This window comes from Arvicola amphibius, chromosome 9 (genome assembly GCF_903992535.2).
Source record: "Arvicola amphibius chromosome 9, mArvAmp1.2, whole genome shotgun sequence".
Classification (NCBI taxonomy): Eukaryota; Metazoa; Chordata; class Mammalia; order Rodentia; family Cricetidae; genus Arvicola; species Arvicola amphibius.
In genome coordinates this window covers 35,346,703-35,368,230 of record NC_052055.2, presented here as the reverse complement: position 1 = coordinate 35,368,230, position 21,528 = coordinate 35,346,703, and the positions used below count along the sequence as shown (strand labels likewise).

Below are 21,528 nucleotides of genomic sequence, written 5' to 3'. Positions count from 1 at the left end.
TCAGTTATCCACGTTGGGCGCCATTCTGTAGTGATGAGCTGCGGGCCGCCCCAGCTCCCGGCCACCAGCTAGCTTTACCCGAAATAATTACACGGAAACTGTATTCTTTTAAATACTGCCTGGCCCATTATTTTCAGCCTCTTACATCTTGACTAACCCATATCTAATAATCTGTGTAGCACCACGAGTGGTGTCTTACTGGGAAAGATTCAGCATACGTCCATCTTGGGCTGGAACTTCGTTGCATGTCTGGCTTCTCTCTGAGGAGAGGCACGGCAGTCTGCCTAACTTAGGAGAGGCGTGGCATCTTACTGATCCTTCTACCTCACTTCCTCTTCCTGTTCTATCTACTCCACCCACCTAAGGGGCGGTCTATCAAATGGGCCAGGCAGTTTCTTTATTAGCTAATGGGAAGCCTCCATCAGCCAGCTGTGCCAATCGAAATAAGATCTTGTCTCAAAAAGTAAAAGAGGCTGGGCGGTGGTGGCACACGCCTTTAATCCCAGCACTCCAGAAGCAGAGGTAGGCGAATTTCTGAGTTCAAGGCCAGCCTGGTATACAGAGCAAGTTTCAGGACAGCCAGGCCTACACAGAGAAACTCTGTCGCAAAAACAAATTTTAAAAAGTCAAAGAGGGCTAGACCTATGACTCAGTGTTAGAGTACCTGCCTAGCATGCACTGAAGTTGTGTGTTCAATCACCAGTATTGACAATAGAGGCAGGGGGAAGGAGAGATAATGGGAGCCAGTCAGGAACATGAGCTACCCAAAAACTTCCCAGCAGCAAAGCTCAAACCAAAGTATAAAATAAATGTCCTTAGCACATTCCTTCCTTTTGACTAACTTCCAAAGAACATGTGAAAAATATGGTAATTTCACAGTGCAGAAATCTGACTGGCATGGCCTCAGCCAGGTGGCAATCCAGGCACCACCATTCACCCATTCCTGTTGACTTTGTAGTTAGGTCAGTCAGTGAACCAAACAGCAGCTGAGGAGCCCAGGCGCAAACTTCCTGTCAGCAGAGAAGTGTGAGCCATCTGTATTTTCTCTGCCCTGGCCAGTGCAGTCCTCTGCCCTCTTACCCACCGTAGGCCCTCTGGTCATGTAGCTCCAGAAGGGCCCAGCCCCTCACTCTGACCTGTGTGTACACAGAGCCGCCTCGCCCCAGAGACATGTGGCCATCAGCTTGATGGGGACAGACCCCAGCGGTTCCAGGGACCTTGCCACCAAGCGTGGAAACCACACGCACAGTGGTTTCTGGCGTGTGTCCTGTGGTCCTCACAGTTGTGTTTGCTCCCCAGTGACCCAGCACATAAAAGAGCTTCTGGAAAGGAACAGTAAGAAGAAATCCAAACTGAGAAAGAAAGCCAAGCCTTATGTTGAAGAGCCAGATGGTAGGGCCTCTGCAGCCTGGGCGCTGCCTCTGCACCGCTCTGCTCTCCACCATGGCCGCCTGGCCCTCTCTCTAACCGCTTCTGGGCTGGGGGAGGGACACTAACCTCAGGCTTGGGGCCTCCCAAGCAAGCAAAAACTGGAGGTCTAGGGTGCCAAAATGACCCTAGAGAAATGGTGCATGCCCTGCACCTCTTCTGGCAGTACCCAGGACAGTCCACAACTTGCTTCTTGGTGAACTAACCTGTGAAGGCTTGGAGTCAGCCCCCAGGTGAGTGAGTGGGCCTGATGCTGGGGTGAGGCTCACAGGTGGAGCTGGTTGTCTTGGGGCAGGGGAGCCCACTCTCGTATGGTTAGGGGATCTTCCCTCTCCCACGGTGGCCCCAGCAAAGCCTTCTGCAGTCCAGGGTTCCTCTGCCTTCTTCCACCAGCAGCCTTCTATCTCTTCCCTGAGCCCTGTCTCAGGACTGTCTGCTCCGCTGAACTCCAGGCAAGGCTGTGACCTCGCTATCTAGAGCTCTCGGTTCAGCACTGCCGCTCCTTCACAAGGCCTCAGCTCTGGCCTTCCTGCACCAGCTTTGTATAGAGCTGCTTCCATCAGGCCGTGGTTCACAGTATTTGAATCCCCTGTCTCCTGCTCTTTGCTCTGCCTGTTGTGTGCCACCCACTGGAACCCAGGGACAAGGCTGGGGAGCTTTCTGTAGATGAGGTCTGTTTCAAACAAACTGGGCCAGCAGGAAGCTGAAAAGAATGGTGACCCTTGTAGGCTAGGCCAGGATGACATCTGTAGGACTGGAAATTTGTCCTTGCTCAGGGCCTCCCAGGCTGCCTAGCTCAGACTGCTCATGGGGACAGTACTAGAAAGAGACCCTGCTTGCCTGACCACCGGGGGCATGGAGCTGCATGTATTCCAACCGTCTGTGAGTTGTGGCCACAAGGTAGGGGTCGAGTATCTATGGAACTTGAAGCAGAACTGGGCAGAGCCCTGGAGCTCAGACTGTCAGGTGGAGAATCCGGGAGCATTCATTCTCAGGACCATGAAGAGTAAGCAGCAGCAGACACAACAAACCTTGGGTACACCCAGCTGTTTTTGAGGCTTACAGCTTACCCAGATTCCTGCTACAATAGTAAAAACCCTGGAATGCCACTCATCTAGGGCTATGGTAAGCCATCCATCACACAAAATTGTTACCTGCATCCTTGTGGAGGTTCTGGCCAAGGTTCAACAAGGCTAGATTGACCTCCTCTTACAAGTAAAGGTCTCTGTGGGGTGGCAATGACACTGTCTGATCCGCTCTAGACACTTAGCCAGAGCTGAAATCACTACAGCTTCCTAGACTCCAGGCCACATGTGGCCCCAGCCTCAGGCCTAGGCTAGCAGCTACCGCCACAGCAGCAACAGCTGTCTGCTTATCGCTGGCTACTAGGCTTCCAGCACAGCCATTCTCAGGCCTCCGCGAGACAGGCATCATCTCCGTCTCTGTCCTATAGAAAAACTGAAGCACAGTTTTTCATACCTACTACCAGCTGAAAGGTGATTGAAGTAGGGTTTGCTCTGGTCCTGAGTGAGCATCAGATGAGGCAGCACTGGGTGGGCAGAACAGGAGGCAACAGGCTTAAGTCCCTTCCATTACTCTCAGACCCCATCTGCTTAGCTGAGCCAGGGCAGTGAGAAGCACTTAAGCGCTCTCCATCCTTATAAAACAAGGCAGCTTCATAGCAATCATAAAGGGCAGGATGGCTGAGGGAGAAGCTCTAGTGCTCTCTAGGTGGCTGAGGACAAAAACCAAGGTGATCTGCCAGAGTCTGGATCACTTGGGACCTGGGGCAGATTGTCCAAAACTTAAATGTCTGAGAGATTTATAATTATTTTGGTTAGAAAAGAACCATTTTACATATGTGTATAAAACTTTTGTGATAAAGGTTCTCATGGGCCATAATATACTTGTGGAATAAGTATACTTATATAATTATATATAATAACTATATGTATGTATCTCATATATGCGTGTGTTCCATATCTCTCTCTCTCACACACACACACACACACACACACATATGTATATAAAGTTGGGGATCTAAGGACCTCTCCAAGACCTCAGATGTCCATAAGAAACTGTCTCCTTTCAAAGGCAAAGGTACTCCCAATCACAGACTTCACAGCTGCGGGTAGTAGAGGCAGAACCTTCCGGGGAAGGGGTATCCATTTTCCAGAAGCACTCAGCTGGTGTCTGTCCATGACACTTCTTGGCATGTTCTGTCATCTGCCTCTATCCTTATTTGCTGGCTGGGACAGGTTGGAGACACTTGACATCTACCAACACTCCAGTGTCATTAGCTCTGCTGCAAGGCATGAGTTCCAGAAAGCTCCCTACCTTGAGAGAGGAGTCCAGGCCTTCAGCCCTGTCGTTGTCTTACCCGCTGGTTAGATAGAGCACTGACATCTTCTGCAAGCTTTCGCTAAGAGCCAAGCTTTGGCCTCTCTCTCTCTCTCTCTCTCTCTCTCTCTCTCTCTCTCTCTCTCTCTCTCTCTCTCTCTCTCTCTCTCTCTCTCCCTCCCTGACACTCTGCTCCCAACTTCACTCCCTCCCTAAGGACACCAGAGCTACTGGAGAACTGCCTTTGCCCCAGTGCTGACCAAAGGCACCAAATGCTTCATCCAGAAGCCTCTTCCCCTGGGACCAGGGAAAACCAAAGGTCTTGCTAGGGTCACCTAAGGAGGAAAGGAAGTGGGGTTTGAAAGCCTGGGACCCAGGGTGTGCTCTGGTTTGTTCCCCTGTTCTTCCTGGGTGGATCTAGGAAGGCTGGCAGAGGGATTTCCCCTACCCTAACTTCTAGAGATGGGGGTGTCTCTTGCCTCTCCTCTTGGGTCTCTGCCCTCAAGGACTGCCTCTGAGAGAATATGGGCCACTGTGCAGCTCAGGGGTGGGTGAGAAGTTGGCCACATCCCTGAACCCTTACAATTGCTTTTCTGAGTCCCTGTGTCCCACGTGTCTACCCCAGGCTGACTGCCACCCTTTCTCTTCCAGGGGTGGCAATAAGCACCTATGCGAAGTACTGTTACCACAAACTTCAGAAGGCAGCCCTGACTGGGGCCAAGAAGGTACAAATACTTCTGGGAGAAATAGGTAGGGTAAATGGCTCTCCTGCAGTCCACACGCAGACCTGATGGAAGGGCAGTGAGACTCAGTGGAGCACTGGCTGGCTGCGGAGAGCCCCAGCCTGGATAGGAAGGCTTGCACCTGTGCTTCCCACAGTCTCTTGCCCTTCAAGGACCCCTGACCATGCCTGGGCCTCCAATGCAAGCGGGTACACATACTAGACAAGGCATCAGGTAGCCTTCCCAAGTAAGGTGCTCTACCCACCTGGCCATACCCAGCCTCCTAGAGCCTGGGAATAGCATCCTGGCTGCACTGTCCCTAAGAACTCCAGCTGGCATGGTGAAATGCAGCAGACAGGCATTGCCATATGCAAGCCTGTGCTGGAGACCATCACCCCTCCACCTTTCTGCATATCTGTGGTTTGGAGTGTTGCAGATGGCCTGATGGGAGATGCCTATAGTGACTTGGGTTAGGGTTTGGGTTGTCCCTGGTTCTTGTTGGGCAAGGACCCAGAGTGAGGGAGAAGAGATGAAAGAAGGAGGCTGAACTACAACAGGACCTGAATGCTGAGCTGTTTTCACAGGGCCTGAAGAAGCCCAATGTGGAGGAAATCCGACATGCCAAGAACGCAGTGTTCAGCCCATCCATGTTTGGCAGTGCACTGCAGGAGGTGATGAGCATGCAGAAAGAGCGCTATCCTGACAGGCAGCTGCCCTGGGTACAGACACGGCTCTCCGAGGAGGTGCTGGCACTCAACGGTGACCAGACAGAGGGCATCTTCAGGTGCCTTACCAACCCCAGATTGTGGGTGGGGAAAGGGAGCACAGGTGTGTTCACTAAATATTTCTAATATCAGGGACCACAAAGCCTAGAGGCCATTTAGCCAAATGTGACAAAACAGTATCCCATCCAGAGGAGGCAAGTTGACTGTTACTCCCCAAAATAGCAGCATGGCCAACCAGAGACAGCCAACAGAGGTCCAGAGGATACCAGCAAGGACATCACCTATGACAAGAGCCTTAGAAACGGCATGCAGCTGGCCAGGCAGCTCAGCATCACCAGTGCATCATCCTGTGTGAACAGGGATGTGCAAGACCATGCAGTATCAACCATTGTAATGACTTGCCTGTCAGGATCAGGGATGCCCAAGTCCCCAGAGGATAAGTAGGGAAGCCAAGGGCTGCAAATTTGGGCTTTAGTGGCCTGCAGAGGGAGACAGCTACACAGAGAAGCCAGCAGAGTCCATGAAGGGAGAATGGCCCCAGGAGAATCCCACACCACTGACCCAAATGCATGGAGCAGGATGCCCCCAAAAGAGCAACAAGATCCTAAGTCACTCCACACTACATGAGAGAATCAGGTTGGTGGGACCTTGAAGCTTTCTGCCACTCCAAACTCCAGCACTAGGGTGAGATGATTTCCTCTAGTCTGAGTCTTGGCTATACTCTCTAGGGTCCCTGGTGACATTGATGAGGTGAATGCCCTGAAGTTGCAGGTGGATCAGTGGAAGGTACCTACAGGCCTGGAGGACCCCCACGTCCCTGGTGAGCCCCAGACATACTTAACAGCTGGGCAGGTGTTGGCCTGCATGCATATCCCAGAAAGTAGATCACCATTCAGGCCAGGATCCCTGTCCAGTCGTCCACCAGGATCACCCTATGGCCCTGTCCCTCTGTCCTGTGGCTACATCTCACCATCCTCTTTCACCCCCTGGAACCTATTTCTTAGTGAAGTGATGTCTTCCCATCACTTCTAGACATCCTCCCACCCACTGGACCTGTCATTGTTCTTGGCCTACCCAGGGTTCTGCCCCTCCAGAGCGGCCCAGCCCACAGCTCCTGGGGCATTTTTAGACAGCTCCTTCTGAGCACAATTCTTCTGAGAAATTATACCACCAAGATTGATCCCAGGTTCTCCATCAGCTAGTGTTTCTGGGATCTGGGCTCAGTCTCAACAGCCTGCTCCATACCCTCGCACATAGTACACACATCCTATATCTCTGGATGTGGTCTCTTGTGGATGCTTGGCTTAGGGGCCTCCAGACCAACACCATCTAAGTCACTCCCACCCTCAGCATCGCTGCTGAAGCTGTGGTATCGGGAGCTGGAGGAGCCCTTGATTCCTCACGAATTCTACGAACAATGCATTGCGCACTACGAGAGCCCGGAGGCTGCAGTGGCCGTGGTGCACGCGCTACCGCGCATCAACCGTATGGTGCTGTGCTACCTCATTCGCTTCCTCCAGGTATGCTTGCTCTGCACCTAATGCCACGCCAATGCCCACCTTTCACCCTACCCAACCCACCTTCCCCACCAACCCCTTAATAGCCACGCCCACCCCCCCACTCCGCTCTCTTCTCCCTACTCCGCTCCCCCCACTTAGGTGTTCGTGCAGCCAGCCAACGTAGCCATCACCAAAATGGACGTCAGCAACCTGGCCATGGTGATGGCACCCAACTGCCTGCGCTGTCAGTCGGATGACCCACGCGTCATCTTCGAGAACACGCGAAAGGAGATGTCCTTTCTGAGAGTGCTCATTCAGCATCTAGATACCAGCTTCATGGAAGGCGTGCTATAGCACGCGGGCAACGGACACAGGCCAGGGTGACACCCAGGGAGGTGGGAGGGAAGGCCCCAGCGGCGAGGCAGCATGCCAAGCCCCGCCAGACGCCCGCCCTGCCCCACCCCCAGACCCTCCTGGGCAAAGCAGCCCGCCATATCTCGCGGCCAGTTCCTGCGGGCTCCGGCTCGCCCAGCCGACCACAGGCCAGCCCCGAGAAGTGCCTTCTGTTTGCCGGAGCCGAGCGACACTGCCCTCCTGGTCGGCCGAAGCACATGCCGCGTTGCTCAGGGCAACACGACCTCGTCCCCTCTCCAGGGCAGTCTGCCACCAAGGCACTCGCCCTGATCCCTCCTACCCTAGTCTAGGGGCCTCTAGCTGGGGCCTGAAGGAGACTTAGAGGCACTCTAGAGAGCTGTGCTAGCCACCGCTAGGACCCGGTCCTGTCGTCCCAATGCCTTTGGTCCTGATGGCCCAAGGTCTTTGTGCAAGGGGAGACCCCACACCAAAGCCCTGTGGGGTGGGGCCAGGGCTAGGTAGGCGTTCTTGGGGTGGGTGGGGGAGGGCGAGAGGTTTTTGTTTGTTTGTTTTGAGTGGGTTGTTTTTGGTGTGAATCCAGAATCTAACCCGCACCCAGCCTACTTGTGTATAAAGATATAAATAGAACGACAGATGTCAGAACTAAGTTTGCTAAGGACATAGTTTTAACCAGATGCTATTTATCTCTTGAACTGCCATTGCCGTCCTCGCGCTGAGCAAGTTAGCACCACCTTTTGACCTCGCGGCCTCTGACCAAACTACACCCGGGCGGCGTGCGGATGGGACCTGGACTCGTCCGCGTTTTCCATTCTGGAATCTGACTTCCAACAGTTGTCAAACTTCATTTCTCCCGTTTATATATATATATATATATATATTTTTAGAGTTGTTTTTATTTATTAAAAACAAAAGTCCCGCCCTGCCGAGTCCCGCAGCCCTCTGGGGCGGGTCCTGGACCTCTCCAGCGGCCTGGCCGCAGGCGCTCTCTCCGACGTGTGGACAGAGGCGACAGCGCTCCGTGTGAATAAAGTTCAGATGCACACTCTGGTTGCTTGTGCCTCAGGTTACTTCGGGTGCGGTGAAAGGGCGGGGGTGGGGTCCGCACAGCGTGCCTCCTTCCGGGGGCGGGGCTTCTTGCCCCGCCCCGCCGAGCACGTGCTGCCGGCGGAACCCAAAGCACCAGGCGCAGTGCCGACTTTGTGACCTGTTTCCGGTGTGGAAGGATGTGGCCGCCTTGCAGGTCACTGCGTAACTTGGCTCTAGCCTTGGCGAGATCGCAGGGAGCTCGGGCCTGCAGTGGGGACGAACGTGTCTCCTACACACAGGGCCAAAGCCCGGAGCCCAGAACCCGCGAGTATTTCTACTACGTGGATCACCATGGCCAGGTGTGAGGCAGTCCTGAGGGATCTGCCTCGGGCGGGGAAGAGTTCTAAGGGCCAAAACCTAGGGATAGGTGCTACGTGTGGTGTTGGACCTGACTTTCAGAGCCCAGGCTGGGAGCCGGGAAGCCCAGAGGCTGTCCCCTCCACGGCATCGCCATCCCTCCCCACCCACAAACTGCAAACACCAATCCCAGAGCTGAGGTTCGCGGCTGCTGGAGCCCAGCGGCCCGCAAGCCTGCTTTACAAAGGGGGGCGAGGGGACCGCCGCTCGGAAAACCTGTATGTAGGCGTGAGCGAAGTCTGCAGGACCCTGACACATGCCCCCTCGAACACGGTACACAGAAAAGCAAGAACAGCGACACAACACTGGGCTTGGGGCTTTCTGTTCAGGATTTACTGTCCACTGTCTGTCCCTTCCGTCCGCAGCTTTTCCTGGATGACTCCAAACTGAAGAACTTTATCACCTGCTTCAAAGGTATTGCTTGCTGCAGCAGCTCCCTCAAGCCTCTCTCCCTCCCTGCCAGGTCTCCAGCTCCCCCACTCCGCGGGCAGCCCCCAGCCCCAAGGGGGCCGGCAGTCTCACGCCAGTGCTGGTGTGTCCCAGGGAGAGGAGCCTGTCTGGGGAGCTAGGTCACCAGCGAGAACAGTCGCGCCTTTTTCTTTCCACAGACCTGCAGTTCCTGGTCACTTTCTTCTCTCGGCTGAGACCTAACCACAGCGGGCGCTATGAGGCTTCCTTCCCCTTCCTCTCTCTCTGCGGCAGAGAGCGTAACTTCCTGCGTTGTGAAGACCGGCCTGTGGTCTTCACGCACTTGCTGGCCCCCGACAGCGAGTCCCCTCGCCTCTCCTACTGCGGCGGCGGCGAGGCCCTGGCCATCCCCTTTGAGCCGGCTCGCTTGCTACCCCTGGCGGCCAACGGGCGCCTGTACCACCCGGCACCTGAGCGCGCAGGCGGCGTGGGCCTAGTGCGCTCCGCCCTGGCCTTCGAGCTCAGTGCCTGCTTCGAGTACGGACCTGAATCACCCACGGTTCCCTCTCACGTGCACTGGCAAGGTCGCCGCATCGCCCTAACTATGGATCTGGCCCCGCTGCTGCTCGCTGCCCCGCCGCCCTGAGCCTCCAGCTGGAGCTGGGTGGGGAGGGTTAGGGCAAACACTGGGCTTCGTAGTACTCGCAGGTTACCCCTCGGTCCCAGACTTCCAGGTCGACCCAAATGTCCCCAGTCACCTGCACGCCGGTGACTGAGTGCGCGTGCGCGCAGAGGTGCGCCTTGGGCCTCGTTAGGTTGGCGCTGTCCAAGGTTCTGGTGCGGCCCCGCTATTCTCGGTCTCTACAGCGGTCCCCTCTCCGCCACCTCTAACTCTTACAACCGGTCTTGCATCCCACGGATTGGCCTGCTCTGGTCACGTCAGGCTGGGCGGCAGGCGCAAGGCGCGCGTGGGCCGGTGCGCGTGCGCGCCCACCCCCACCCCCCGCCGCTTCTCCAGTCTAGCAGCCGCAAGCACCGCGGGGAGTCGCTCGCCACTGGAGCAGGTGAGGGGGGGGTTCCTGGGCCAAGGTCACCAGGCTTGGGGGCGGGATCGAGACCCTTTAGGTTCTGACTGCTGCACCAAGGAAAGGTCAGACTCTCTGGCAGCGGGGAGGGGATGGAAACCACGCCCTCTGTGAGCAGGCTCGGACCACTGGAGCGGGAGGGGTAGGTTAGGGGAGTTAGTGCTGGTTTAAAGCACCTGTGATCTTAAGGGCTGCCAGAGACCTCAGCTGGGGCTTCGCGCTGCGCCCGAGGGAGGATACAGGGCTCCTCTCCACCCACCCTCTTCCCGCCTAGATGATCCCTCAGGAGACTGATGCCCCACTCCTCCTGCCTAGGATTAGGGGTTCGTGTCCTGATAAAAGGATTTCTGGCTTATCTAGTAAGGGGCCCTCATTCCTGTCGTGGCTGTCTTGCACTGATGCACATCTGGGCGACCGCACGAGCAGCAGCTCTGATCCCTAGTGCACAGATCAAGGCTTTGCTACTGAAGGCTGGACAGATGCCCAAGGCCTGGAGCCAGGGACCAACCAGTCATTTGTGCTCCAGGAAATTAAACCCAGAAGCCTTGCAAATGTCCCAGCTTCTTGGGGCTCCGCATGTCCTGAGATATCTAGGAACTGCCTTTGCCTGCGCCAAAGCTATTCCATTAAAACTCTACTGCTCTGCTGCCTCATCTCCATTGACTTTAAATGACCAAGTGACTTACGATTGGTGCAAAATTGAAACAAACACCAACGCCACTTAGTACAGTTTAACTTGACGCACAGCAAGGAGACCTAGAGAATAAGCAGGTGTGAAAACGGTAGACTGTGCCAAATGAGGAGAACAGTGTGTCCTCTGTAACTTTAGAAAAGCGGACTTCTCTGCCTTGGCACCACCGTTAAAACTGAACATTGCACCTAGAACCCTACCCTAGTCCTTCTGCGCCTAGATCACAGATACATTTTGTAAACTGCTGTAGAATGCCCTTCCTGATAGTTTCAGAGGTCACTGCTCCTTTATTCTACTTAGGGAGCTAGATACCCAGTTGGTATGATAGGAGTGTAACTCACTAGTATGTTGTGTGCTAAGTCTGTGCTCAGTGTGCAGGAGATACCGAGGCCAATTCCCACAAGGAAGAGGAAAAAGGGGGGGGGGGGAGCAGTTTATGGCCTAAGGCTTCCTCCCATATCCCAGCTAGTACACACAAATACTCCAAAGATAGAGGCCCTCTGGAACCAGCTTGGGGGTGGGGCATAGGTTCTAGGCCTCTGAACTGATTCTCCTGTTTGACTTATCCCTCAGTTCTCTAGAGAATTACCTGAGGAAGCTAGACATAATAGTGCACACCTGTTCATTTGCCTCTTGGGAGCATGAGCAATAGTATCTCAAGTTCAAGTATAACATAGGCTATATAGCAAGACTCTGACTCAAAAAATTAGCAGTAGTGCCAGGCGGTGGTGGTGCACGCCTTTGATCCCAGCACCCAGGAGGCAGAGGCAAGCAGATCTCTGTGAGTTCAGTGCCAGTCTGGGCCACAGAGCAAGTTCTAGGACAGTCAGTCCTGTTACACAGAGAAATCCTGACCCCAAGAAAAAAAATTAGAAGTAGCAGCCAGGTGTGGTGGATCAGCTCTTTAATCCCAGTACTAGAGAGGCAGAGGCAGATGTATCTCTATGAGTTCAAGGCCAGCCTGGTTTACATAGAGAGTTCCAAGACAGTTAGGGCCTTAAAGAAAAAGACCCTGTGTCTCAAGGGAGGGGTGGTGGTTAAGAGCACTGGCTGCTCTTCCAGAAGACCCAGATTTGATTCCTAGCACATACATGCTCAGAACCATCCTAACTCCAGTTCCAGGGGATCTTGAGGGCACCAGGCACCTATGAGATGCACACACATACTTGCAGGTAAAACACTTATACATGCAAAATAAGTAAATTTAAATGGAAAAATTTTTGAAAAAGAAAATAATTAGAAGTAAGCTGGAGCCGGGCGGTGGTGGCGCACGCCTTTAATCCCAGCACTCGGGAGGCAGAGGCAGGCGGATCTCTGTGAGTTCGAGACCAGCCTGGTCTACAAGAGCTAGTTCCAGGACAGGCTCCAAAGCCACAGAGAAACCCTGTCTCGAAAAACCAAAAAAAAAAAAAAAAAAAAGAAGAAGTAAGCTGGGCATAGTGACACAGGCTTTTAATGTCAGCACTCTGGGTTTGGAGGCCATTGTAGTCCACATAATGAATTCCAGGCCAACCAGAGAAACACACTAGACTCTAATTATTTAAAAGGAAATAAGCCGTATGAGTTACCTGAGGAAAAATCCTAACTCTTAAGTAAGCTGTCCACTCACCTCCATCCCCACAACAGGAGGATCATGGGCTGCACCAAGCATCAACAATCATGACAAATAAACCTTAAGGTGGGGTCATTTGGTCAAGGTCGTGTGGGGCCTTTGCTCTTATGATGGGGCACGGTCGTTTCTGCTCAGTGCTGAACTTTATGCTGGCGCCAGCAGCCACTGAGTGAGACCAAGGGGGCATGTCTGCCCAGCGCCTGCTCTTTTTGGCCGAGGTCTGGGTAGTTAGGCGCTGGACTTGGCCAACCCAAGCCTAAATTATGTACTGTTGCATCCGGGAGCCAAGAGAGCCCATCATCTGGGTGGAGATGAACCCAGGTGGTGCCAGTGACGAGCAGGATGGCGCAGGCGCAGGACGGCGCAGGCGCAGGAGGAATACTAGTGCTAGGCAGAGACCTTCAGGGAAGGATTCTCTCCGTTTGTTCTGTTTTCCTTTTTAAAAACATTGTTTGCATGCGTGGGTCAGAAGTGGAGGACCCTCAAGCCTGTAGAGGTCAAAAGCGATCTTTGTAGAGTCATTTCTCGTCTTCCACCAGGCTTGCCCGGCGGGCAAGTGCCTTCACTTGTGTAGCCATCCTGCCTGCCCTCATACAGATCTTACCAAGAGAAGTTAGGCCTTTTTTAAAAAAAAAAAAAAAAAACAAAAAAAAAAAACAGAGTCTCACTATGGAGCCTTGATCCACCTAGAACTGTGTAAACCAGTCTGGCCTCAACCCAGAGAGATCCGCCTTCCTCTGCCTCCTTAGTGCTGTTTGTAACTTTTCAAAAGTTACACAAGGATTGTATGTAGACTTCCATCCATGTTAATTGGTTGTTTCTTACTTTTGTATTTTGAGACAAAGTCTTGCCGCAGTTCAGCCAGACCGGCCTGGAACATATTGTTTAGACCTAACCTTGAATTCACAGCAATCCTGCTGCTTCAGCCTCCCCAGTGTTGCGATTAAGAGCATGACCCACCATGCCTGGCGATACATTCCTGCTCATGCGCGGGCTGGATAATGTTAGCACTGGCCTGCTAACCTGTTTCAGGAGGCGCATCCCATCGGGGAAGCCACAGCTTCCTGGTGGGGCTCTTCGGAAATGACCCCAGGGGCTCCCCCGGTGCTGCTTCTGCTGGGACTGCTGTTGCTGCCGCTGCTACCTGGATTCCCGCCCCGAGCCACTGGCTGTCCCGCTGCCTGCCGCTGCTACAGCGCCACTGTGGAGTGCGGCGCCCTACGGTTGCGTGTCGTCCCACCGGGAATACCCCCAGGGACGCAGGTGGGCACTATGTGGGACTGGAGGGTCTTAGATTGGAGTAGTGGGTTACAAGTGCCCACAGCAATGAAAAAGATTGTGTGAGCCTCGGAGGTGAGGTGGAAGGTCACTAGGGTGCTGAGGTAGGCAAGTGGGAGGGGACGCGCCACGGGAGTGGGGCACGCCCCACAGTGAAGTAATCCTCTCGTCACCACAACCTTCAGACGCTGTTTCTGCAAGACAACAGCATCGCGCACCTGGAGCAAGGCGCCCTGGCGCCTCTCGCTGCTCTGCGCCACCTCTACCTGCACAACAATACCCTGCGGGCCCTGGAGTCGGGTGCCTTCCGCGCACAGCCGCGCCTGCTTGAACTGGCGCTCACCGGCAACCGGCTTCGGGGATTGCGAGGCGGTGCATTTGTGGGCTTGGTCCAGCTACGCGTGCTTTACCTGGCTGGAAACCAGCTGGCGAAGCTGCTGGATTTCACCTTCTTGCACCTGCCGGTGAGCGACAACTGCCCTAAGTGCGGGATCTTGCTGTGATGTCAATAAACGCACTACTGGTGGGAGTGGTTGGGAGAGAGAAGTCAATATTGTCGAGCTTCCCAGGGCCCTTTTGCCTAACGATCTGCTGTCCCTACTTCAGCGACTGCAGGAGCTGCATCTTCAAGAAAACAGCATTGAGTTACTGGAGGACCAGGCCCTGGCTGGGCTTTCCTCCTTGGCCCTGCTGGACCTCAGCAGAAACCAACTGGGCACCATCAGCAGAGAGGCCCTGCAGCCTCTGAGCAGCTTACAAGTCCTGCGCCTCACAGGTAACTCTTCCTTTGGCAAGGGTCTCTTCTAGCACCAGTAGGGAGAAGCAGGCTCAGGTATACAGGAGGTTCCTATTGTCAACTATGGTAGGAACAGAGAACACTCCACACTGTGGCCACATCAGACCAGGGAGTTCTCAGGCAGAACCAGGTTCTTAACTTCACTGCAGAAAAGACTTCAGAATAAGCCAAGATGTGACTGAGCTGGAGTTTATTGAAGGGGACGTTAACATCTGGTTTTGATGGCTTCGGAAATTACATCTCAAAGGAGATTAAATTAAAGAGCCTAAGTGAGCTGGAGAATCTCTGAGTTCAAGGCTACCCTGGTCTACAAATCGAGTTCCAGGACAGGCAGGGCTACACAGAGAAACTCTGCCTGGAAAACAAACCATCAAAACTTCAGTGAGATCACAGGGTGGCTCCTCTGCACTGGATGGGTTACAGTTGATAGCGCAAACCCCTAGGAAGCAAGGGTTGCCAGGGAAGATGGCCTTACTGTAAACAAAGGTTTAGTCCTGTGATTCCCCCAGAAATCACCTACAAAAGGAGTAAGGTCATTCCTGAAGATAGGCCTTAAGTATGGCTCACTGCCATTTTAACATCCTTCTACATTTAAAAGGAATACTGTTATCTTGGCAATCTTCAACCCAAGGTTAATCGTGCTGTAATCTCACCTGGTGAGCTCAGCCAGATCCTAAGGAGACTTGCCTCCCTTTCCAGTCCCCATAATTCTCCCTTTGTGTCTTGCTTCACTATGGCAACCTTGAGCCTTGAGCACTCCTCTGCAGGGTCACACCAGAGCCCTCAGCCTTGGTAAGGGACCACCAGGGAGAGCTGGTAGGGTACCAGCTCATGCACCCAGGTAAGGAGGACAAGTACCACTTCCACAGAGTAACTTAACAGAGCTGAGGCCATAGCAGCTTCTCGTCAGAGCTGGCAGGCAGAAACTGGAGAGTGCCTTGACAACAGGGTCTCGGTGATGCTGGAATATGCAAGGTCGTGAAGACTTGCAATGGGACATCAGAGAAGCGGAACTGGGGTCACACACACTCCTAGGAACTTGGACTGAGGGAAGAGGTGGTAAGGGTCTGGGACTTCATAGGTATCTCTAAGAGGTGGAAAAGGGCTCCTGTCTGCATCAGCAGAACCATCTATCTACCTAGGCTGTGTTCTGCCCTACACAGAGAACCCGTGGCGATGTGACTGTGCCCTTCACTGGCTGGGCTCTTGGATCAAAGAGGGGGGCCGCCGGCTGCTGAGCTCCAGAGACAAGAAGATCACATGTGCAGAGCCCCCACGCCTGGCGCTTCAGAGTCTACTAGAAGTATCTGGTGGCAGCCTCATCTGCATTCCTCCCTCTGTGAACGTGGAGCCCCCGGAGCTCACAGCTAACCTGGGGGAGGACCTGCAGGTACTCTGCCAGGCATCGGGATACCCACAGCCCCTGGTGGTCTGGAGAAAGGTGCCCCAGCCTCGCGATGGCAAACCTCAAGCCCAAGCCCAGCTGGAAGGTGGGACATCAGGCCTGGGTGGGCATGCGTCCCGTGACACCGGCAGCGGCATGCTCTTCCTCACCAACATCACACTGGCTCACGCCGGCAAGTACGAATGCGAGGCCGCCAATGCTGGCGGCAAAGCACGTGTGCACTTCCATCTCCTGGTTAATGCGTCCCGGCAGCAGTCACGGCAGCCACCCGCCCCGCAGGCCCCGGCTACACGCCCTGTGGGACGGGAGCCCCTGCACGAGGCGGGTAGCATGGCCTTCCGCGCCCTGGGCCTAGCAACGCAGACAGCGATCGCAGCAGCCATCGCGCTGCTGGCGCTCACTGCGCTCTTGTTAGCTGCCATGATCTGCCGACGCCGACGCCGGCGGAAAAAGGTGCCTGCGCCGCCGGGGGAAGGCACACTGTTCGTCAACGACTATTCAGACGGGCCTTGCACCTTTGCGCAGCTCGAGGAACTCCGTGATGAACGCGGGCACGAGATGTTCGTCATCGACCGTTCCAAACCCCTGTTCGCTGAGGTACCGCCTGAGGAGGCGCCGGAACAAAACCCTCCCGAAGGGCTCATGTCTGGGCTACGCCTCCCTTCACGTGTCGCCTATGAGATCCACTGCTAAGTCCGCCGCGCGTGTCAATGACGTAGGCACCGGGGATTGGCCGGTGCAGCCCCGCACCTGCTCATTAGTAAAGTTGAAGCCGCGCAACAGAGCTGTGTGTTGGAGCCTTCAGGTCGGGAGTCGTGCTACAGTGCTGTGCTGGGGTCGTCGGGTGGGAATCACGGGTCTGAGTGCCAGGGGCCGTGGATAAGGTGTGCCCAGCTGCCAGCTCTGGCGGCTCACCCTGGCTCTGGACCGTAGGAATAGTGGAATAACCTAGTGAGGAAATGGGGCAATAGCTTGGATAATAGTTGGCACCTTGTCGTGATGAAGCAACACCAGAAACATAGGGAAGTCTTTCCCATCCAATTAGGGGACACACACACACACACACACACACACCCCAAAGAAACAAACAAAAACACTAATTCAAGTTCCAGATACTGCACGTTTGTACCTTGCTCACACCCTACAGAGCCAGGTAATAGGGTGCCTCAGATGCCAGGCAGGATGAACAGCTTAAGGCCCTAGACTGCATGGGTACTCCCAAGACTACCTGAAATCGACCATCCTAACCTCTACCCCAGTGAGCTGCACTCCTAAGGGCACGGGATGTGCCCAGGGACTGCTGTTTTCTGCAGAGGGGGCACCCCAGGCGAGCAGTCAGGTGCCTACATTCCGAGTAGGGGAGTGCCGTCCTGAGATAGCAACAGTCAGCCAGCTACAGGGAGCAGATACAAAGCACGGAGACTGGAGGTACGGCCCATGGCCTAGGAAAGCCTCTGAGTCTGGCCTCCAGCAAAGTCTCACAGGGCTTGACCTGCCCCTCATCAAGACCCTAGCCATCAGAGGCGGAAATAGTCCACAGCCAGGCGCCCGTAGATGTCAGTGGTCCAGAGTACGTGGGCCCGGCCTGAAGCTAACAGCAGCTGATGCAACTCAGCTTCTACACGGGCAAACTTCTCCTCATTGATGGAGGCTTCCAGAAGGACAGAGGCAGGTGGTGGCCAAGGAAGGCCTTCATAGCAATCCACAGGGAAGGGGTGGACCACAGTGCGTAGCTCAGCCTGTACCACAGAGTCTCGGAGCAGCTCTTTAAGTCCGGCCATAGACAAAGGGTTGCCATAGAGACCAAGGTAGCGCAGACTGGCACATCGAGTCAGGGTGGGCAGTGTGGCCAACAGCTGGGCATCAGCAAGCTGACACTCAGTCAGTTCGAGATGCAGCAACGTGGCTGCGGCGGCCTGCAGCAGCCCCTGAAAGGGGATCAACTGGTTGCCCGACAAGTCGTTGCCACTGAGATCCAGTTTCTTGAGGTGGGCAGCATGAGGGCTCTGAGCCAAGAAGCGCAGGTCCTCGGGCAGCAGTGCGCAGAAGGCCAGCTCTAGGCTCTCCAGGGGGCTCTGCAGGGTGCTGCAGGGACAAGGGGTTACAGAAGGGTCATGGGCAGGTAGGCCAAGGAGTCCTCATACAGAGAGGGGGCAGAGCCATGGTGGGGACCACTCACCTGAGCAGCTGACCCAGCCGGCCTGAAAGGAGAGAGGAGCCCATGCTGAGCTCCCGAAGGCAGATAAAGCGGCCCATCTGCGCCAGAAAGTAGCGAAAGTTGTCCTCGCCATCCACAGAAGGCTGCCTCGAGTCCCCATGCACATAGTGCAGCCTCAGGCTGGCTAGGTGCTGAAAGCGGGCCACGTGTGGGATAATGACAGACAGGCCACGCAAGCCCAGGTTGTTGAAGCGCAGGTCTATCCTGCGCAGACAGCCCGCATCTAGAAGCTGCAGCAGGGCTACGGTGTTGCGCATGGGCAGATCCTCAGCCCGGAGGTCCCGGCAGCAGAGCCGCAGGGGGCTGTCCACACTACTTTGGAGTGCCTCACGAAGGAATGTGTAGGAAGCCCGGTTCACCCGAAGGTCCACACGAACTTCCACGGGGACCGGGGACAGCCCTGGCTCAGCAGTCCCACCCTGCTGCTGGGCAATGCACGTTCTGGCGACAGCGGCTGTGCAGTCCCACATGCTCATGGTTCCGGGATCCTGCTCTACACCATCATCCAGAAGACCAGTCATATCCAGCACCCGCAATGCATGTTTCCTGGGAACAAGGATGGCCAAGGCAGAAAATGAGGGTGCAAGGCCTACCTTCCTCCCAGCCGCCTTGTACCAAAGCAATAAATATGGCTATTCCCACCCTGCGCTCCTTCACACCTCAGGACCACCCTAGTGCCAACTCAGTGAATCTTCTCTGTACTCCTAGCCTGTGGGCCCCTCAGACAAATGCGTACCTGCAAAGGGGCTGCGTGCCAGCCTCTTTTCCTGGAGTGTGAAGCCGGGCAGTCAACCCCAGGATCACAGCCTGCATGCTTTCTGTGCTGAGCCGCTCCTGCAGCAGGGTGCGGCTGCAGTGGGCACACTCCTGCAGCAGCTGCTGGAAACTCAGCAGTGGGAAGGGCCATGTGTGCACCAGCTCACGCAGCACAACCGTCTTCTTGTCCATGAAGGCCACCTTGAACAGCAGGGGGAAGAGCTCCCGGGGCAGCAGGGGCAGGGCTTGGCAGGCAGCTGGCTGGCGCTGAAGCACCTGCCGTGTGCTGAGGAACACAAGCGTGTGCATGGCGCTGGGCTGGGCAGACAGCCACCTGCCGGAGAGGGATCTTAATTAGGGAGGAGAAACTCCAGGGAAATCAAATCGGGCCACACCCTCTCCAAATTATCCGTGGTACAAAAGCCCCACCGCGCTATCTGACAGAGTAGGCACTTCGCAGAAGGAGGTACAAGAAGGAAATGCTTCTTTGTCTAGGCTTGTCTTGGACTTGTGGCAATCCTCCTGCCTCTTCTGGGATTACAAGCATGTGCCATCCTACCTGGCAGGGGTAATTTCTAGTAAGTTCCTGGGGAAACCGAGCCATCAAGCGGAGCATAAGCAGGAGCACAGTGGAGCACTGCCACTAACCTGCTCACTCATGTGTGGCCTCTGGAGACAGCTGCCGCTCTGCAGGGCCCAGCACCCACGTGGCAGCTCACAACTGTCTGTAACTCCAGTTCCTGGGGACCCAACACCCTCACACAGACATACATGCAAACACCAAGGCACATTTAAAAAGTTGGGAGGTGGTGGTGTGCTTCTTTAATCCCAGCATTTGGGAGGCAGAGACAGGTGGATCTCTGTGAGCTCGAGGCCAGCCTGGTCCACAGAGTGAGTTCCAGGACAGGCTCCAAAGCTACAGAGAAACACTGCTTTGAAAAACCACAATAAACAAACAAACAAACCAAGGCTAGGCATGGAGTTATACACCTTCAATTTTAGCACCAAGGAAAGCAAGAGGCCTGCCGACCTTGGTGAGTTCAAGGTCCACCTAATCTATTTATCCATATATAATTGCATCCTATCTTCAAAAATAAAAGGAAGGGAGGGGCTGGGGGGTTAACTTTGTACAGGGCTTGCCAAACAAAAGTGAGGACCAAACTTCAGATCCCAGACCTGTGTAAAAACAGCCAGAATTGGAGTCAGCAGAAAACAGGACAATCCCACGAGACCACTGGCTGTCCCAATGCTTGAGTTTTAACAGGTTTGGGTGTTTGTTCATTTGTTTGTAAGATTGGGGGTAGAGAAATGGCTCAGGAGTTAAGAGTGTTTACTGATCTTGCAAAAGACCCAGGTTTGGTTTCCAGAACCCACGTGGTGTGTCACGGCCACCTGAAACTCCAGTTCCAAGGGACCTGATGGGGATGCCTTTTCCTGGCCTCACAGGGTTCCTTATGCACACGGCGCATGCATATACTCAGATATAGATGTACAAAAAAGTAAAATAAACCCCGGGCCTCTCTTCCCATGAATACAATGACAAAATTCCCCACCGAGCCAGCAGCCACAGCCTAACCCTCCATACAGGCGTGCCCTTGGATTTAAGGAAATCTAAGCACACCTTCTAAGTGCCAGGATTAGTTTTCCAAAAAGGATCCTGAGCACAGATGCTGTGCAACCTATGAGATCGAGGCCATTAAGTGTGAACTTCAGAAATAACGGCTTTCTAGGGTACAACCAGGCACAGAAATCCCTGAGGAAAAGTAACTCTCACCCTCTGTGGTCTTTGCCTCCTATTTGGGAATCCCAACTTCACTGAGCAATCATTGCACAGAGAGACTACCAAGTCTTAAATTCACGGAATTCTGAAAGATCCAGGCAGAGGCCATCAAAGCATTCCATGCAAAAGACCCCTGAGGTTGAAGGATTCCTGATATACACAGTCACCTTACCCTCAGAACCACATTACAGCCTTCACCCTGTAACCGACTGGAAAACTAAGACCTACGCTTGCCCAGAGTTATAGCACGGGACAAAGGGTAGGGAGCAGAAAGGCTGCAGAACCCCGGAGCTTGCTTACTTCTCACACCTTGAACAAAGTCCTTACGAGACAGGTCCCTGGGAAACCCCGGACGACTATCCTCGATCTGGCTCTACCTTAGGGTAATCTCGCGAGGACTGCCTAGCCGACAGGACAAACCGATCGACCACCTGTCATAAGAGGAAAGCAGTCGGCCTGGCCTCCAAGCAAAGATTGCTTCTTGGGGCATAATGCCGCACACAGGAGAGAGCGGTCTCTGCGGTGAGACAAATAGATGTGCACGCCTGGATCCTTCACGAATCAAGCCCGGAACCTCAACTAACCCGGACGAGCATGCCCCTGAAGGTCCAGAACATCCTCACCCGTCCCTAGGTCGCCCTGCGCTTGCGGGGCTCACCCGGGTCCATCCCCGCGCAGCGGCACCTTCCGAGAATCTGCAGCCGGGGCTTTCAAGCGCCAGGCCCCGTCGGCCCGGCCGTCCAAGTGCCGTGACCCTTACAGCTGCCGTCTCTTCGCCGAGCTCAGATCCTAGCCCAGCGGCCCCAGCTCATCCGCCAGTCCGCCCCGACCACCAAGGCCTCCAGCCCCTCCGCTAGCCTCGCCCAGCGCCGCGCAGCAGTGGCGCGCCGCGATGACGTAACACGATAGGGCCCGCCCCTCCAGAACTCAGCGAATTGGCCGCCCAGCCTGACGTCGCCCGCCGCCA

The 21,528-nt window shown here is 54.8% G+C and overlaps 4 protein-coding genes across 10 annotated transcripts in view; 3 read left to right on the top strand and 1 right to left on the bottom strand.

Moving 5' to 3' along the window:
• The window catches only part of Arhgap39 (Rho GTPase activating protein 39), a 101,386-nt gene extending 93,252 nt beyond the window's left edge, over nucleotides 1-8,134 (top strand). For 2 of the 5 annotated variants that reach the window (XM_038342089.1, XM_038342087.2), the window contains exons 7-12: nucleotides 1,300-1,392; nucleotides 4,420-4,493; nucleotides 5,075-5,274; nucleotides 5,944-6,035; nucleotides 6,566-6,735; nucleotides 6,874-8,134. In XM_038342089.1, coding sequence (XP_038198017.1) covers nucleotides 1,300-1,392; nucleotides 4,420-4,493; nucleotides 5,075-5,274; nucleotides 5,944-6,035; nucleotides 6,566-6,735; nucleotides 6,874-7,068 — 824 coding nt within the window. In that variant the 3' untranslated portion in view covers nucleotides 7,069-8,134. Of the gene's footprint in view, nucleotides 1-1,299; nucleotides 4,494-5,074; nucleotides 5,275-5,943; nucleotides 6,036-6,565; nucleotides 6,736-6,873 lie in introns of those variants that run through there. The other 3 variants (XM_038342090.2, XR_006020874.1, XR_005286821.1) reach the window with 3 other exon arrangements.
• Nucleotides 8,135-8,285: 151 nt separating this feature from the next.
• On the top strand, nucleotides 8,286-10,678 carry C9H8orf82 (chromosome 9 C8orf82 homolog). Its single transcript, XM_038342091.2, has 3 exons — nucleotides 8,286-8,474; nucleotides 8,898-8,946; nucleotides 9,141-10,678. Exons 1-3 carry the CDS (start codon nucleotides 8,313-8,315, stop codon nucleotides 9,584-9,586), a joined length of 657 nt encoding a protein of 218 aa, XP_038198019.1. The 5' UTR covers nucleotides 8,286-8,312; the 3' UTR covers nucleotides 9,587-10,678.
• A 2,733-nt stretch (nucleotides 10,679-13,411) lies between these two features.
• Nucleotides 13,412-16,500, top strand: Lrrc24 (leucine rich repeat containing 24). Its single transcript, XM_038343341.1, has 4 exons — nucleotides 13,412-13,591; nucleotides 13,792-14,070; nucleotides 14,213-14,381; nucleotides 15,566-16,500. Exons 1-4 carry the CDS (start codon nucleotides 13,412-13,414, stop codon nucleotides 16,498-16,500), a joined length of 1,563 nt encoding a protein of 520 aa, XP_038199269.1.
• Nucleotides 16,501-16,907: 407 nt separating this feature from the next.
• Lrrc14 (leucine rich repeat containing 14) lies at nucleotides 16,908-21,439 on the bottom strand. Of its 3 annotated transcripts, none has more exons than XM_038342716.1 (4): nucleotides 21,146-21,439; nucleotides 18,762-19,115; nucleotides 17,987-18,571; nucleotides 16,908-17,892 (listed from the first exon to the last, which is right to left on the bottom strand). In XM_038342716.1, exons 2-4 carry the CDS (start codon nucleotides 19,088-19,090, stop codon nucleotides 17,325-17,327), a joined length of 1,482 nt encoding a protein of 493 aa, XP_038198644.1. In that variant the 5' UTR covers nucleotides 19,091-19,115; nucleotides 21,146-21,439; the 3' UTR covers nucleotides 16,908-17,324. The 3 variants fall into 3 exon arrangements, with proteins under 3 accessions (XP_038198644.1, XP_038198645.1, XP_038198643.1); XM_038342717.1 differs by having other exon boundaries at nucleotides 21,185-21,439; XM_038342715.1 differs by having other exon boundaries at nucleotides 21,220-21,439.
• Nucleotides 21,440-21,528: the final 89 nt, after the last annotated feature.

Excerpts from the sequence above, each read along its gene's own strand:
- C9H8orf82 (XM_038342091.2), top strand. The coding sequence starts at position 8,313 with ATGTGGCCGCCTTGCAGGTCACTGCGTAACTTGGCTCTAGCCTTGGCG. Across the intron at positions 8,475-8,897 it reads ACGTGGATCACCATGGCCAG|CTTTTCCTGGATGACTCCAA; the intron begins GTGTGAGGCAGT and ends TTCCGTCCGCAG. Across the intron at positions 8,947-9,140 it reads CTTTATCACCTGCTTCAAAG|ACCTGCAGTTCCTGGTCACT; the intron begins GTATTGCTTGCT and ends TTCTTTCCACAG.
- Lrrc24 (XM_038343341.1), top strand. The coding sequence starts at position 13,412 with ATGACCCCAGGGGCTCCCCCGGTGCTGCTTCTGCTGGGACTGCTGTTG. Across the intron at positions 13,592-13,791 it reads GAATACCCCCAGGGACGCAG|ACGCTGTTTCTGCAAGACAA; the intron begins GTGGGCACTATG and ends CACAACCTTCAG. Across the intron at positions 14,071-14,212 it reads TCACCTTCTTGCACCTGCCG|CGACTGCAGGAGCTGCATCT; the intron begins GTGAGCGACAAC and ends TCCCTACTTCAG.
- Lrrc14 (XM_038342716.1), bottom strand. The coding sequence starts at position 19,090 with ATGCACACGCTTGTGTTCCTCAGCACACGGCAGGTGCTTCAGCGCCAG. Across the intron at positions 18,572-18,761 it reads GGCACGCAGCCCCTTTGCAG|GAAACATGCATTGCGGGTGC; the intron begins GTACGCATTTGT and ends CCTTGTTCCCAG. Across the intron at positions 17,893-17,986 it reads CGGCTGGGTCAGCTGCTCAG|CACCCTGCAGAGCCCCCTGG; the intron begins GTGAGTGGTCCC and ends TTGTCCCTGCAG.